At 45.3% G+C, this 16,160-nt stretch overlaps 1 protein-coding gene across 1 annotated transcript; it reads left to right on the top strand.

The window, feature by feature from the left end:
• Positions 1–9,776: 9,776 nt before the first annotated feature.
• LOC309799627 (myomegalin-like) lies at positions 9,777–12,694 on the top strand. Its single transcript, XM_082612971.1, has 3 exons — positions 9,777–9,894; positions 11,142–11,273; positions 12,525–12,694. Exons 1-3 carry the CDS (start codon positions 9,816–9,818, stop codon positions 12,614–12,616), a joined length of 303 nt encoding a protein of 100 aa, XP_082469097.1. The 5' UTR covers positions 9,777–9,815; the 3' UTR covers positions 12,617–12,694.
• Positions 12,695–16,160: the final 3,466 nt, after the last annotated feature.

The following is a 16,160-nucleotide window of genomic DNA, read 5'->3' as shown; positions in this document are numbered from 1 at the left end:
TTAAATATTCATCCTTCTTCATGGCACTTTTGTATCTTTCAGCATCAGATACAACTTTTTGCCTATTACACAAATTGTCTTAAGTAATCTGATTTGGCTCTACCATGGATGGTAGGTTGTGGAAATTCAGGGAAAATGGCTATGTGCCATTTTATGGAGTTCATTTAAATTACAAAGTTTTGGTACCTTAGTAATTTCTTGAGTAGTAGCCTTAGCATGAAAGTCAGCCATCACATTTCCCTGGTATTCAGGGTCTGATCAGTGGGTATGAGCCTCAATTTTTATGACAGCAACTTGTGAGGGCAATAATAGTGCAGAGAGGAGGTCAGCAACCTGAGGTCCATTTTTATAGGTGTATCACTGGACTTAAAAATCTTCTCTGTTCCCAGAGCATACCAAAACCATGGACTACTCTGAAGGCATACCTGCTATCAGTGTAGATATTTGCAGTTTTGTCTTTTGCCAATTCACAGGCTCAAGTGAGGGTAAACAGTTCTGTATGTTGAGCTGAATTAAACTGAGGAAGGGACTCCTCTTTCTAACAGTTCGTGTTGAGTGGTTACAGTATTTGCAGATTGGTGTCCCCTTCAGAATTTGTGGCATAGGAGCCGCCAACACAGAGCACTAAATCTGGGTTGGCCAATAGGGTTTTCTGTAAAACTCATCTAGGAGTTAGATTTGGGGAGCCACATTCAGCACCGTTGAGTCTCTCTCTGTCAGGTAAGCGTAGGAAGGTAACAGGGTTTAAAGAGCGGCAGCAAAGAATGCTCAGATTAGGAGGCAGAAGTAGAATCTCATGTTAATCTACTAGCTAAGAAATGGTGTGTATGCTCAATGTTTAGCAAACTTTCTATGACATGAGGAACCTGTAAATTTAATTCACTTCCCTGAACACGTTTCAAGGAGGATTCCACAAAGGAATTTAAAGGCTGCAGCTACTGCCTTTAAACAATTTGGGTATGCCCGGGCCACTGGACCCAATTGTAGGCTATGGGTCTATTTTTTTCCTCCAGTTTTTTGCATAAGAACGTCCAAAGCCTGATTAGTACATTCCTAAACAAACAGCATGAAAGGTTTAGTGTAGTTGGCAGGGTGGGGGTCCCAATGCAGGAGGATTTTGTAAAGCCCATTAGTTTCAGTAAAGCCTTTCTCATATTTTGTTTCCCAAGGAAGAGGTTCTTGAGTGTTATTTTTAGTCAATTCTTACACAGAGTGGAGTAGCTAACAAGGAAAAGTTAGGGACCCTGGCTTGTCAATATCCTGCAGGTCTGAGGAAACCTCTAAGTTCTTAGTTATAGGTTGGGTTACTTGGGGGTGGTACTTATTCTTTCTGGAGACAGAAAGTGTCCTTTTACAGATAAATCATGACCTAGGTAATGTACCTTTCCTTGTGAAAACTGAAGTGTATCTCACGAGGCCTTATGGCCTTTATAAGCCAGTTGTAAAAAATATTTTGAATTAACTTCTGAGTTCTCTCTAGATGAGGAACACAGAAGTAAGTCATCTGCATATTGAATCAAAGTAGAATTTCTGAGATTTTGCAGTGTGCTTAAATCCTTAATGCATCTGAAGCAGCAGTAATAATAGTATTTTTCTGTACTTATATTACATTTGAGAAAGGCTTTTATACATAATAGCTCATAAATGTTTACTGAATGTATCATTTGCTAGATACCATGTTAGGCACCTGGACTCAATAAGATCTGGTCTCTTCCATGGAGAAACTCAAACAGGTGGGGAAGAAAAGTATATGAATAGATAGCTTCAACAGAACACTCTAACTGTTCTAACCTCTGGGTGTTTTGGAAGCCCAGATGAAAAGAGTGTAGGACAAGGCCATCTCTTCCTAAGAAGCTGTCACCCATTGAGATGAATTTCTGAGGACAATCCCATTTCACAGACCTCTGCACAAGTGAGTGCAGGGTCCTTCTTAAGGGAAGGGTTTTCTGCGTCAATGGAGAATCCATAGGCTCCCTGAGAGGACACTGAGGAGCAATGAGTGGAGGTTTGCAAGCACTTCTCTTTTCCATTATTGAAGAACTGTTTACTGAGAGCCCCCTCTGTGTTTGCCTGTGTGCATAAGATGAATAAAAAACTCCCAGCACTGAAAGAATTCTTAGCCTAGTGACCAGTATAGCTGCTTAATGACAGGAGAATTGTTGGACAGAAATGTGAATAAAGTGTAGGGTGGGTTAAAAGGTTCAAAGGGGGTTTTATGCTACTTGACTTGCTCTGATCCCCATTCAGGCTCCTTCCAACACCTGGATTGCCTGTTGCAGACCAGCGACTCTGGGCCTCAGGCAGATTTCCGCTTCTCAGAAAACAAATAGCACCTGTGCTTCCTGCTGGCACAATACAGACAACACTGCCTAGGTCTCCAAGAGAAAATGGTGAAATCAGAAGCCGTTGGTTCTGCTCTGGCACATCTGTAGAAACACAGAGGATGTCAAGTTGGTCTTATAAGTTCACCATTACCAAAGTAATGAATGATAATCTGTCTTCATTTTGATAAGTTAAATGCTTTATAGGCTTTGCTCTACTCATCCCAACATTTAAAATAAATTTCATCCTGACCGTATTTCTAAAAAGGCAAAGAATTTAAATGACTCTCACTTTGCAGATAAAGAAACTGAGGCACAAAGTAGTAAAGTGACTTCTCAAGTTTGCAGTGGGAGGACAGAGTGCATTGGGCTTGCTGATTCCTGCTCATACATCTAACCACTTTGCCTCCCTCAGGAACAAGATAAACTAAAACCTTCTCTTCTACTCTTCTATATAACAAATAGTAGTTATATTGGCCAAGATATCATAGGATTCTAAATTAATTCAGAACATTTTTTGGAGATCATATTTTTCAGATCATTCTTTTGAACCCTATGGGCAAAACTGTAGCAGTTACACTGGAGAATACAGAAGCGGTAGTATATAGTGATTAAATTAAGGGCTTGAGGATGTCTTGCCAATCAAGCCTTGGCTGTCTATGGAAAAGACACAGCTAGGTCCATTCTGGTGAAAGAAGAATCCCGCTGCCTAGACAAGTGGTCTCTTCTCTCACATAATGATTTTCCTTTCAACTTTTCAATTAACACCTAGCTTTGTTTACTGTATTGAAATGGATTATAAGCTGAAGAGAGGGACTGGGAGCAGATTTTACAGTAGAATTAGAGAAGAAAGCCATTTTCAGAAGTATAGGGCAGGGGGAAAGATGATCTTAGAAGGGGTCTTTTACACAGAGAAACTCTTTTGTTTTCCTTCCGTCATTCTCTGCCACATTCCGGTCACTAAACACGTGCTAGAGTTCAGCGTAGAGGTTCTTTCAGTGAAATTCTCAAAGCACCTTCTGCTGAAGCTCCATAATCTATCAGTCACCCCTTTCCACCCTTACTGTTTCTTTCCCACCTTAGGAAATATTCCTTGATCCAGGATCAGGCTCGAGAGTTGACCCACCTGCGGGAAAAGATGAGGATTGGGAGGGCTGTCTCTTCCCTTCTCATCCAACATGTCAAGAAGACAGTGAAGACCTTTGAGGAGCTCCTCAGCAGTAATAAGATTGACTGCTACATGGAGCAGCATTTCCGTGAGCAGCTGGCCAAGGGCAGCCAGCTGGCAGAGAGCCTTGCCAGCAAGTTCAACACAGGTAATCTGGCCCCAGGCCTCAGGAGGGCCTTTAGTCCCTCCCAAGGACCTACGCTCACACAGGCCCACACTCATCCACGAGTGACTTTTCAATCTGGGGTCCTGCTTTGTAATCACCATCTTGGGGCCAGAGTCAGGACTGGCTGGTTAGGAGCAACAGAGTGGCACACAGGGTTGAGGATGCCATGATGCTTCCATCTCTCATGGAATATGGCTGCTATGGCAGGAGGTATCAGTGGGGGGACAGCATTTATCTGAAACTAATTGGCAGAAAGAGAGGTGTAGTAGGGGCAGCTGGTTGTTGTGAAAAGAGCCCTAAACTAGGAATCTAAAGACTCTTGCTCTAGCCTGTATGTGATCATTACTAGTTCTGGACATATTCATATTCCTTGTTTTTTTTTTTTTTTTTGCGTTACACGGGCCTCTCACTGTTGTGGCCTCTCCCGTTGCGGAGCACAGGCTCCGGACGCGCAGACTCAGTGGCCATGGCTCACGGGCCCAGCCGCTCCGTGGCACGTGGGATCCTCCCGGACCAGGGCACGAACCTGTGTCCCCTGCATCGGCAGGCGGACCCTCAGCCACTGCGTCACCAGAGAAGCCCTCATATTCCTTTTGATATCTGTTTCCTCATCTAAAAAATTAGGTCAAATGATACCAGCCCCTAAAGTTTGCATGATTGTTCTTAGGATCAAATAAACAATATTAATCAGAGTACTTCAAAAGAATGATAAAAGAATCATGCTGATTTGGGAATGATTTAGGCGCTCTGTGTATAAGTACCTTTTGTGGAATATTTATTTCAGGAGCCTTTTACATAGAATATTGCCTGGAAGCCTGAGGGCACATAGTAAGAGCAGGCTTGAGGCCACTGTGCAGGCTCCTGGTGGCAGATGCAGAGGTGGGACAGGGATGTCTGTCACCTCTACAGAGGCAGAAGTAGGTTCTGCATGAAAGCTGTGATGGGACACACAGACACGGGACTGGGAACCAGTCTTGTGGCAGGACTTGGAGGCTCTGGCCGGGGTGGTCCAGAGGCCAGCTGGACAAGTATCCCATGATCTGTGGGAAAAGAGACATTTTCAGCTTTTTACTCTGACTCAGGGCAGAGCGAGTAGAGATGATGATCTTCATGGTGGGTTCAGGAAAGTCTGCCAGATAAGTTCTCTAAAGACTCAACCCAGTGTCTCCTGAGAAAATTCAGAGTATCCTGGACTTGAGAGTCAAGCAGCTATGTGTCTCTGATCCCAGAGAGAGAACCCAGTGTGTGTTTGTATTTGGTAAATGAGAGCTGTTTAAATTATGACTGGTCCTTTTTTTATTTTGCTTTTCAGATGACTGTATAAGTAAGAAGAATCAAAGAGAGCAGGTGCTGCGGAACCTCAGGTAAGTCCAAATTTTCAGGGGCTATGAAAGATATAATCTGGTAAAGGATCCAGAGCAAAGGCCAGAAGATCAAAGGAGCAGGAGCTCTCATCCTCTGTAAAAACCAAACAGCTGATTATACCATTACACGATTATGTATCCTTAGCGACAAAGTGGTCTCATTTCCTATTTTTTTAATTTATTTTTCTTTTGGTTCCAAGTCTCGAATTAATTCACTAATTTAGTAATATAGAGCTGCTCTAGCCTAACTCTCCAGTCTTAGGAGTCTCCCAGGGATCACCTCTGATTTCCCCTAGATCTTTAAAAGCTGGAGTGAGATTATACCTGATATCTTCAGGCGTGACCCAACGAGTGCTGGCAGATGTTAAATGGCTACAAATTTTCTTTGAAAGAAAAAAGATTTATACTATAAATATGACATAGATAGATTTATACTGTGTATAACTATACTTAGGGAAGGAGGTCTAGAAACTACAAGACACCCAGAAGGCAACATTGCCTCAGGAAGCAGTTTTAAATACTATTCAGTGGATTATGTCACAGAGTATGTTGAAATCTTATGGGCCTGTGGGTGTCTTATGAAGGGACTGTTAAGTGTTAAAGAGCCTGACGGGTCTTCTCCCTTTCTCAGGATGTTTGTGGCCAAGGCACTGGACACTGTTGTTTTCTCCTGCCTCCCAACTCTCTACCCCCAAATGGAAATGGATTGTTTGGCTTCTTCCCTAAAGGAACAGTCTCCTTGACTCCTGGGGCCTCTCCTGTGAGCCCCCAGGTCAATACAGCTGTGGTGTTTGGGTGACTTTCACTTTTCCTTCTGTCTTTCTTACCCCCTAGTATCTTAAGGGAGTTGCAGAAAAAGGGTAAAATGACAGAAGTCCTAGAGACCAAGCAGGATGCCCGGCCCCAGACTAGGCCCCAGACCTGCTCCAGCAGCCATGCCCAGTCCGCTGCCCATCGCTCCCCTAACAGCACCTCTCCGCTGTGTGATGAGCAGGAAGTGCGCCCTGCAGTGGATGTGGCCAGTAAGTATCCAGAGAGCCTACAGTTTCTGGGTGCTTGCTTATTTGTCTAGGCCAAGGGGAGGCATCTTGGCAGCCAGACCCTGCAGATCCACTGTGATGCACCTGGTTGAGCACAGGTCTGGGACTCAGTGCCAAGCACAGGCCCTAAGGGTGTCAGATAGCTTTTCTCCATTCCTAGTCCCCCACGGCGTCAGCCACCAGACCCCATCAGGCACATACATGGTATTGGACTTGAGGGGAGGGGTCATGAATTGGGAACGGGAGGGGACAAATGCTCCTCATCACTGCAACACAGTCACGTCATGTTTCAGACTATGGATGCAAATATCATTAACATTGGGCCTCTGATCTTGGACTCTTTTGGGTAAACAGCCACAGTTCCTATTTTCTATTCACCACTAAACATTCTTTATCATTTGTGGATTTACAGATCCCACTCATCATTCTAATAATTCAGCTGTAATATCCTCTAAACCATCAGTAACTGGGACTGGCTGAATCCATCACCAGCATGCCCCTCTCCAGAATTCCCCAAGGAGGGCTCTTAGGCAGCCTTGCTAGGGATAGGAGGAGGAGAGTAAGTTTAAAATCAAATCTTCATTTTCTCCTGCTAAGCCTTCTCTTTATTTTCCCTCCTGAGAAAAGCATTTGAATTTTTAGGCAACTGCATGAGTCAGATTCTGGTGTGAACAACCAGGGACCAGGAAACCATCCTTAATCCCTGGCTATATCTGGGGGTTTTTTGCTTTTTTTTTTTTTTTTATCTGAACTGACTATTTTAGGTATGAATAAGCCATAATGGGTTTTGACCTGGTACTATTCCTGTTTCTCATTTTACCCTGAGAAGCAAAGCAGCATAATGTTTCCTCACGAGCATAGCAGCCAAGGGAAGACAGGAAGTACGCCTTTATTGAGCACCTATTATGCTTGTATTATTGACCACTACACATATGTTGCTTCATTTAATCAGGACAGCAATCCTCTTAAGTTGGTGCTGGTGTTCTGATTTTACAGCACAGCTAAGGACACCGAGTCTTGGTGAAGTAAGGGAACTTACCGAAGACAGCCCAGCTTGGGGTAACATTCACTGTTAGCCTGCCTGACCCTAAAGCTTAGGCTGTCCACTGAACTGCAGCCTGAGCATTCAGGGACCAAGCAGGGAGGGAGTCACTCCGTTGCACACCTCTTTCTCTAGGCTTCTGGAGCGAAGGTTTTCCCCATTCCACTCTTTCTGCCCCTATGCCCCACACAAAGGCCTAGCCTCTGCAAAGGAGACAAGACCCTAGACACATTGCACTTCCACCCATGAATTTATAAATGAATGGGGTGCCCTTGATATGTATGTGACATCATCCAAGGGCCAATGGGAGTTTTGAGTGCATCCTTGGACTCAGTTGCCCATAGGCACTTGGTTCCACCTCAGCGCTGCCCTGAGGGACAGCAGGAGAAAGGCAAATACACCTTCTCCTTACCTTCAATTCCTGCCACTACTTGTAAGAATGGCCACATTTAAAATGTGGCCGCTGGAGTGGCACTCTCAGAAAGTATCGGCCTTATTTTCTGTTATTCCTATCTTTTCTAAGGGAGACTGAAGCCCTTCTTTTTCCCATCTGAAGTCGTTATTTTTTCAGAGGGGCAATGGCTTATCACTACTCCTTTGCTTTTGGGGTCAAAATTTCTAGGGTAGTTAACAAATGGTGTGTGGCAGATGTGGCAGCTTCACCGTGAGGCTGAATTCCTCTCACAGGAGGCTCTTCTCTGCTGCTTTCCACATGCCGTGTAGGGCACGCTCCCTGTGTTGTGTGGCCAGGGGAGAATGGGACAAGGAAACGCTGATCACTGTTAACTGACAGACTTGAACCCTCCTGCACTCTTAGCTGAGAGTAAGTTGATTTTCTGGGGAGGGGATAAAGGGGCTTTGAAAGGGGTTGGGAATCACATTTTGATTGAGTTCCTACTTTAAGTGAGGCTTTGAACTGAAGGCTTTACTCTTTATTTCACTGTGATGTTAATTACATCTGGTATTATGTAAACCGGGGAAGGATACTGACTTAAGTAGGCAGTTCCCTAGAGGAACTTGGCTTGCTTGAGGGAAATAGGACTTCACTCCTCCCTGCTTAGAGGAGAAACCCAACTACTCTGTGGACCTTGATAATAATCCTTGAAAGGGGCGACGCTTGAACTTTTCTCTCAATTATGGCCCTGCCACCTAGCCAGGTTTTTTTCTAAAGGGAGCCAGCAAAGGACATGATGATGTTCTCATAGGATCATTGAGCTGTAAGATACCATATATTGTTTGGTTCTACAATCCCCCATGCAGAAATACCCAGGTCATTCTTTGGACGGGAGCCAGACAATCAGCTATATTTAAGAATTATTTTTGGGCTTCCCTGGTGGCGCAGCGGTTGAGAGTCCGCCTGCCGATGCAGGGGACATGGGTTCATGCCCTGGTCCGGGAAGATCCCACATGCTGCGGAGCGGCTGGGCCCGTGAGCCATGGCCGCTGAGCCTGCGCGTCCGGAGCCTGTGCTCCGCAATGGGAGAGGCCACAACAGTGAGAGGCCCGCGTACTGCAAAAAAAAAAAAAAAAAAAAAAAAGAATTATTTTTACAGTCTCATGAGCCATTCTGGGTGGGATGCAACTCACCACTTGCTTTCCTCAGACACTCCCTCAGCCTCAGAAGGTGTCCAGAGTAAGCTGAGGCAGGAGGAGTGGGGGCCACCAGGAGGGAGCAACCCTGTCTAGGTTTTCTGTGCATCCACCAGAAGTACAGACAATTTTCCCTTCTTCATCCTCTTCCAACAATCCCAATACAGAACAACCGCAGGAAGGACTAGCTGCTCTGTTGCTGGCAAGAGCATAGACTGTTGGGTGAGTGGATCACCTGTTCAGAGGCCAGCAAATTGCTTCATCTCCTGAGTCTCATGACTTATACAATTGGCAATTCCAGCATTTTGGGGATCATAGAGGGAGCTAGGAGAGGGGCCCCTGTACTTTTCCTGTGTGTGCACTGTGACCCTCAGACACTACATCTAACAACTACTTCTTGATATCATAGGCCAGGAATGCCAGTAACCTTGGGGTGAAATTTATGGTCCTCGAGAAATGAGTTTTTAGCTGAATTCAGCACTAGGCTGGGGGTCACTGATATATCCACCTTAGTCTTCATTCCACGAATTACTGCATTAGTTTTCTAAGGCTGCTGTGACAGAATATCACAAACTGTATGCTAAAAACAACAGCAATTTGTTCTCTCACAGTTCTGGAGGCTAGGAGTCTGAAATCAAGGCATCAACAGGCCATGCTCCCTTTTCCTTGCCTCTCCCTGACTTCTGGTGGTTGCGGGAAGCATCCTTTGCCTTGAAGATGCATCACTCCCATTTCTGCCTTCCACTGGCGTGTGGTCTTCTCCCCTGTGTATCAGTCATGTTGGATTCAGGGTCCACCCTAATCCAGTATCATCTCATCTTAAGTAATTATATCCATAAAGGTCACAGTCTGAGGTTCCAGGTAGACATGAATTTTTGGAGGATACTATTCAACCCAGTATAATTATTTTTAAAACACTTCATTTCTGACTTCTCTGTTTGTTTCTCACTCATATTCCTTTCTGGACAGATGTGAGCGCAGCCACTCCTGCTGATTCAGGTTCATTGCCCAGCAACCATTCAGAAGCCATGTCTGCTCAGCCCTTCTATCCTTTGAGCGACACCACACAACTGAGTGGGACACCAGACCCTGGGCTTCATGGCAGCAGTGGCCCATGGGACGAGATGAGGCCTCAGAAGATGAATGCATCTGGGAACCTATCCTCCTTCTCCTCTTTATACCAGCCCAACTCCAAGCCCTCTGGTAAAATACAAAGGAGCAGTTGGTGAAATAGAGCCCATTGACAGGAATGATACATTCCTTTCCTGGCCAGATGGTTTTTTGTTCCTCTGTTAGACCCTGGCTCACAGAAATGGGTGAGAAGATGAAAGGCAATATCCCGTGGGTCAGCCAGAGAATGAAGTCCCAGCTCAGTGTTGGTCCTTTCTACGTGCCTCTCCCATTTCCCCTACCTAGGGACTCACTCTGGGCAGGACAGTAAAGGAAGGTACTCTGAGGCACTCTGTAGGGAGGATGAGTTGCCTCACATTTGTGTGTTCCCTTCCATGAGGAAGGTAGGTCTTCCTTAGGTCAAGAGCTATTGCAGGATGGGAAACTATTTCTATGGGCACACACACACACACACACACACACACACACTTTGTATACAACTCTAAGCCAGTCCTGCCTCTCAAACTTTGCCATTGGGTTTGGAGCCAGGCATCCTGGCACCCAGTGGCTAGGGGTGCAGCTGTGTAGAGGAATGCCTTGAAGCAGCTCAGTTTCTGGGATTCACAGTGTAACAATACAACATTTGAAATTCTCAGAGAAAAACCTGGCCCTAAGCAAGATGTCCTGGTGGATGAAGCTAATTTTGGTCTTTCTACCCTTTCCTTTGTGCATCTTTTTCTCTCCTTGAAGGTGTTCCTTTCTCTCACTCCTCCTTCAGGTCCTGATACCTCCCCCAGGCTCTTCCTTGTCACTTCTCACCAAAGGAAAACACTCAGTGTCACTCATTATTCACAGCCTGATCTAATTTCATCTCCACTTACCTTAGTCTTTCTATCAGTGAGTGGATGTTAAAGGTTGTTCAGTCATAGATCATAGGGTAAGAGAGGACTGAGGTAGAGAGGGAGGCCCTCTGGATTGCTGCCTAAGGAAGTAGACGTGCTTTCTCATCGTCAGGCCAGTCCTGCCTAGAGGACTTCAGCGGCTTCTCACCCTTGTTCACCAGCCCGGTGTCCATCTCCCTCAGGTGTACTCAGCTTCTATCTGGGAGGAGGCCTTGTGGAGTTCCTAACACAGGGCTATCTTGTGATTGAGAGCCCAGGAGCTCTTTAAACGAAGTTGCCTGGTGTTTCCTGGGTGCCCAGGTGTGAGGAGGAAGTTGACGGAGGTATAGATATGGGCAGGGATCTTGCAGGGAGACCCTGGGCAGAACCCCCCACCTGCCCATGAGTGACAGCTTTCCCCATTTCCTACCTCTCCCATGTCTTGGTGGTATGCAACAGGGGCCAACCTGCTGGAAAAGAATCTTGTTGATATCCAGAACCTGTGCCAGCGCCTGGAGGAATCCATATTCATCAATGACCACCTGCGGGAGAGGCTGGAATATGTGCTCAGCAATGCTCACCAAGGAAAAAGTAAGAAAGGCACCCAAACCTCCTGGTTCTGTCCACATCTAGGAGTCTCAAGAGGGCATATAGGTTTGCAGTTATAAAACACATTGGTGTGCAGTACTCCACTCTTCCTCACAGTCAGCCCAGAGAGGGAAGCAGGACAGGCACTATTGTCCCTACTTTACAAATACTGACCCCAAGTGGCTTGCCCCAGGCAGGGCTAGTTTTCATCCTCAGGGCTGTCTGATGTGATGCCCATTCTTGTGACTCCCTATACTACCTGGTGCTGCCCTTGGGCTTGTGGCCTGATTGTCAAATGATAGAGCCAAGGCTTCCATGGTGCCCACTTCAGCAGAGGGAGGACCACATCCCACCTTCATGTTACTACCACATGCCCTGGATAGCACCTGCCACTCCCCGCCCCATGCAAGTGGCCCATATTTCCACACTTTCCACCCAGATGTTTTTGCTGGAAGACCAGTACTTCCACATTCCTTCTCCCTTGTCAGGATCAGAAAAAAGGTGACCAGAGCCCCTACAACATCACAGCAGCAGCCAATTAGGGGGAAAGACCCTGTTCTACAACTGCAGCCACTGACATGAATGTGTGGCCCATCATGGACTCAGCCACATCATACTATTGTCCCAGTGCATGAGGCTCCCAGGTTTTCTGTTCGGCTAGGGCTGAAACTTTGGTGAATGCAAGGAACTATATCTTTGAAAGAATCTTTTACCCAAATGTGTGACTTGACTGGGTTGTTTTTATTCCTTGAGACAGTATCCACCTTTGGTTTCCATGGTTAGAACCCAGAGTCCATGCCTCAGCTCTACAACAAGAAAAGGGCCTTCAGGGAAGCCAGCTGGAGTTTTTAGGTCACTTCCATATTCCTCCTTTCCACAGAAATACTCTGCTGCAGAATCAAAGAAAAGAGGGTGGAGAGTAAAAAATGCCCAGACCCACACAGCCCAATCTAGATAAGGCTGCTTCTTATGAGATCCCACCTACAAGTCCCTAGACTCACAAGCTCTAGGTGTGAATAGCACTGAGAAATTCACATTTCATGTATAAATCCCTTCTCCCATCTTTGCAGATAACCAGAGGGTCACTGGCTGTGAACTGAACACCAGCTTGGTGTCTCTTTCTCTCCCTTTCCCATTTCCAGCTGAGTGTGAATGAGGAGGGGAAAGGATGTCAGTTTCTGTTTGGAGCAGTCAGTGAAGAGAGTTCCCTAAGTCCCTCCAGACTTCATTGCAGCTCTGTCTCTCCCTCCCCAGGCACTGCACAGCCAGCTCCAGATGTCCCCCTTGCAACCCCCCATTCATACACTGAGAGTCACTATTCTGGCTCTGGTAAGGACATCTTGTGACGTGACAACAGGAGGGTCTAGAGATATGTTCTCCAGATTTTCCAGCCCTATCCAACAGCATTCGTGGATATAAACTTGGAGGCATCAGACATTACCTTTAAATAACTGGATTAAGTTAATAAATTATTACTTAAAAATTGTTTACACATATTTATTGAGTGTCTATAAAAAGTAAAATTTGGGCAGGAAAGAATAAAACCCAGAATGGCCTGAAATTCATAGCAAAGGTTAAAGGAAAATATACATTTTCTCTATTAGCTATCTCTATTTCAGAGAACTAGACCAGAAAGACCAATGCTGGGAAAAGGTTGGAGCTATTAAGAGTGGGGCCGTGGGACTCCTTGACCCCCATTACATTCTTGGAAAGAACAGAAAAACTATCACATGAAAATATAGTAGGATAAAATCTGAACGTTTATAATGAAGACCATTTACCAGACCCGGGTGCACTCCCTTCAACAGAATGACAGAAGCTGCTTCTCAAAGTCACGAAGATCAGAGTTGCCTCAAGCCTGGAAAATAGCAGTTGTCCAATTTTCAGAATGGTAGAAATAATATATTTCAATATATATAGAAGCGTAAATTTTATTTTGATCTTTTTCAAACTAAGAATCGATTGGTATTAATTAGATGACATGTAAGCACATAGAAAAGATGGACACTGATAAGCAGAATGGGTTCACCAAGAACAAGTTAAGCCATATTAATAACTTAGCAGGTCAGAAGGATGCCCAGAGAGCTGAGTCAAGGCCCATGTGCTCTATATTGGTCGTGGCATAACTCGGTCTTAAGAGAACTTCTAGTTGCCAACTAAGAGACATAGTCTTGCTAGTTTTCAGAGGATGACAGAGTATTTCATGAAAAAAGGTACATGAGAAGAAAAGATTCTGAATACAGTATCATCAAATATTGGAACAGCTGCCATGTGGAGATGAAATTAGACTATGGAGTTAGAGGGCAGAATGAACACCAGTGGGTGAAAGTGACGTGAAGGCCAAGGTGGACTTGATGATGAGAGCCATTTCTACCAACTAGAACTGTCCAATGACAGAAGTAACGTGCCTCATAGTGGAGAGAGCTGTCTGTCCTTGGAAGTATTCAAGACCAGAGTAGGTGTTTCCTCATGAAGAATGTCTGAGAGTGAATCCTTGAAAGGAGAGCTTGCTGAGCTAGATGCCTAAGGCACAATCTGGTACACGGGCCTCTCACTGTTGTGGCCTCTCCCATTGTGGAGCACAGGCTCTAGACGCGCAGGCTCAGCGGCCATGGCTCACGGGCCTAGTCGCTCCGCGGCATGTGGAATCTTCCCACACTGGGGCACGAACTCGTGTCCCCTGCATCGGCAGGCGGACTCTCAACCACTGCGCCACCAGGGAAGCCCCTCTATGATTCTTTAATCGATATTCACGGCCTGGTCTTTTAAATAGTTCTATTGCATAGTTTTTATGTGCTTGTCTTTACTGGATGCTACCTTTCTCAGTAGGTTATCACAAAGGCACTCACACCATCTCAATAGCTCTCTTCAACCCCCATCAACCTCCCACAAATAAACCCGGCACATCCCCTGATGCCTTGGTACTAAGCTCAGTTTCCCTGAATTTAGATGCCACTCTTATTTCACTGAACCCAGATAAGCGCAGATCACCCCAGGGGGCATTATATGGCCCTAGGTCACCTCAGATACCAATAGTGATGCTTCCTTCCACCTTTGCTTTAGATCTCAATATCAGTGTGGGTGTGACTGGGCTCACCTTCCAGCTGACTGCTTTGCAGTGATGAGAACCCAAATTCCCCCTCCTTTACCCCTTCCCAACCTGGGCTCACCAGAATACTCCAAGGAGATGGAATTCCTGAGGAGGCTCTGCTATCCTCTCAGTCCCAGCTTCAAGGGCTCAAATGGAAGGTAGAGCAAAAGAAGGTGGAGTGATTTCATAGAACTGGAAGGAGAAGCAACAGGAGAAATTGTATTTCCAGGATGAATGTCCTTCCAGATAAAGACTCCAAACGAAGTGGCCCTCATTTCATGAGCTGGAAGTGACTAGGGCAAGACAAGTGATGCCTACATTTTTAGAATCCAGTATATGTATTTAATTGTGGGATACGATCCCAGTACTCACTGGAGGTGTTGTGTAATATAAAGGCTGTGCTTTATATTATTTTCCTAAAAGAATAACAAATTCCGACATCTTAAAAACATCTGACCCCAAAGATTCAAATAAGGTGTCATGAGCCTTTACTGTATTAATTACAGCTGCTTGTCCCCACTATTTGCAGGAGGTTCTGGTTTGCCACTACTTTTTTGGTTTTTGGTTTAGGCAAACAATGTAGGCTCTCAGGTATTTAAGCCAGTCCCAAATTCCTCATTTCTAACACCATAATAAAAAATCTACCTCATGTGGTTGCTGGAAGCATTAAGTGAGTAAGATAGTGACATAATGCCAAGCAACATAAGAATCACTGAATTAATGGCAATGCATATTCATTATATTTAAGGTCTATCTCTTCTGTTTTGGGGTACATTGAAATGTACAAAGTGCTTTCACATGCATTATTATTCCATGCGGTGTGCATCCATTTTTTTGCGTTATCACATCCCTCTGGGCTCAATCTTCTTTGCTTTCTCAGGAGAGCATTCTTAGCCCTTCTCTTATTCTTTCAGTATTCTTTCTTAATCTAGTCTCCCCTGTCTTCAAAAGAAATGTGGATACTTCCCTCAGCAACCCAATCTCCTTACATATTTAGTTTTTTGGGGGGATAGGGGTGGGGATGGGGGGGACCTGCGCCATGCAGCTTGTGGGATGTTTGTTCCCCAACCAGGGGTTGAACCCAGGCCTTCAGCAGTGAAAGCACAGAGTCCTAACCACTGGACCACCAGGGAATTCCCAAGTTTCTTTTTTAAAAAAATATAGTGGGCTTCCCTGTTGGCACAGTGACCCTGGCCCGGGAAGATCCCACATGCCATGGAGCAACTAAGCCTGCGCGCCACAACTACTGAGCCTGAGCTCTAGAGCCCGCGAGCCACAACTACTGAGCCCGCGTGCCACAGCTACTGAAACCCGCGCACTGCAACGAAGAGTAGGCCCCGCACACCGCAACTAGAGAAAGCCCGCGCACAGCAACAAAGACCCAACACAGCCAATATATATATATATATATATATATATATATATATATATATATATATATATATAGTAGTGTTTAGTTATGTCTTCCCTGTATCCATTCTTCCTGCTCTCCTTGCCTTCCACAATGTGAGCCAGCCCTCTGTCTCAGTCACTGTTGTACATGCTTACATTCCATGCAGGCTTGAGCAAGAAACAATGCCGTACTTACTAGAAAAAGAACAGTTTTAATCAAGATGCTGTCAACAAGATGACTTGTCTCATGAGGTCAGCCCAGGGCACAGAAGTAATCACATCTGTGGCTCTTGGGTCCACTTATTCCTTATTGCCACTTACAGCTCAAACTGAAGGTAGAACAAAAGGTGAGTGACAGTAGCTTTCACAGAACTGGAAGGAGAGGTGACACTTCTACCACTGTACTT

This window comes from Mesoplodon mirus (assembly GCF_964341445.2).
Source record: "Mesoplodon mirus genome assembly, chromosome: 3".
Lineage (NCBI taxonomy): Eukaryota > Metazoa > Chordata > Mammalia > Artiodactyla > Ziphiidae > Mesoplodon > Mesoplodon mirus.
The sequence above is the reverse complement of the archived record's forward strand: the minus strand, read 5'-3'. Positions and strand labels throughout refer to the sequence as shown.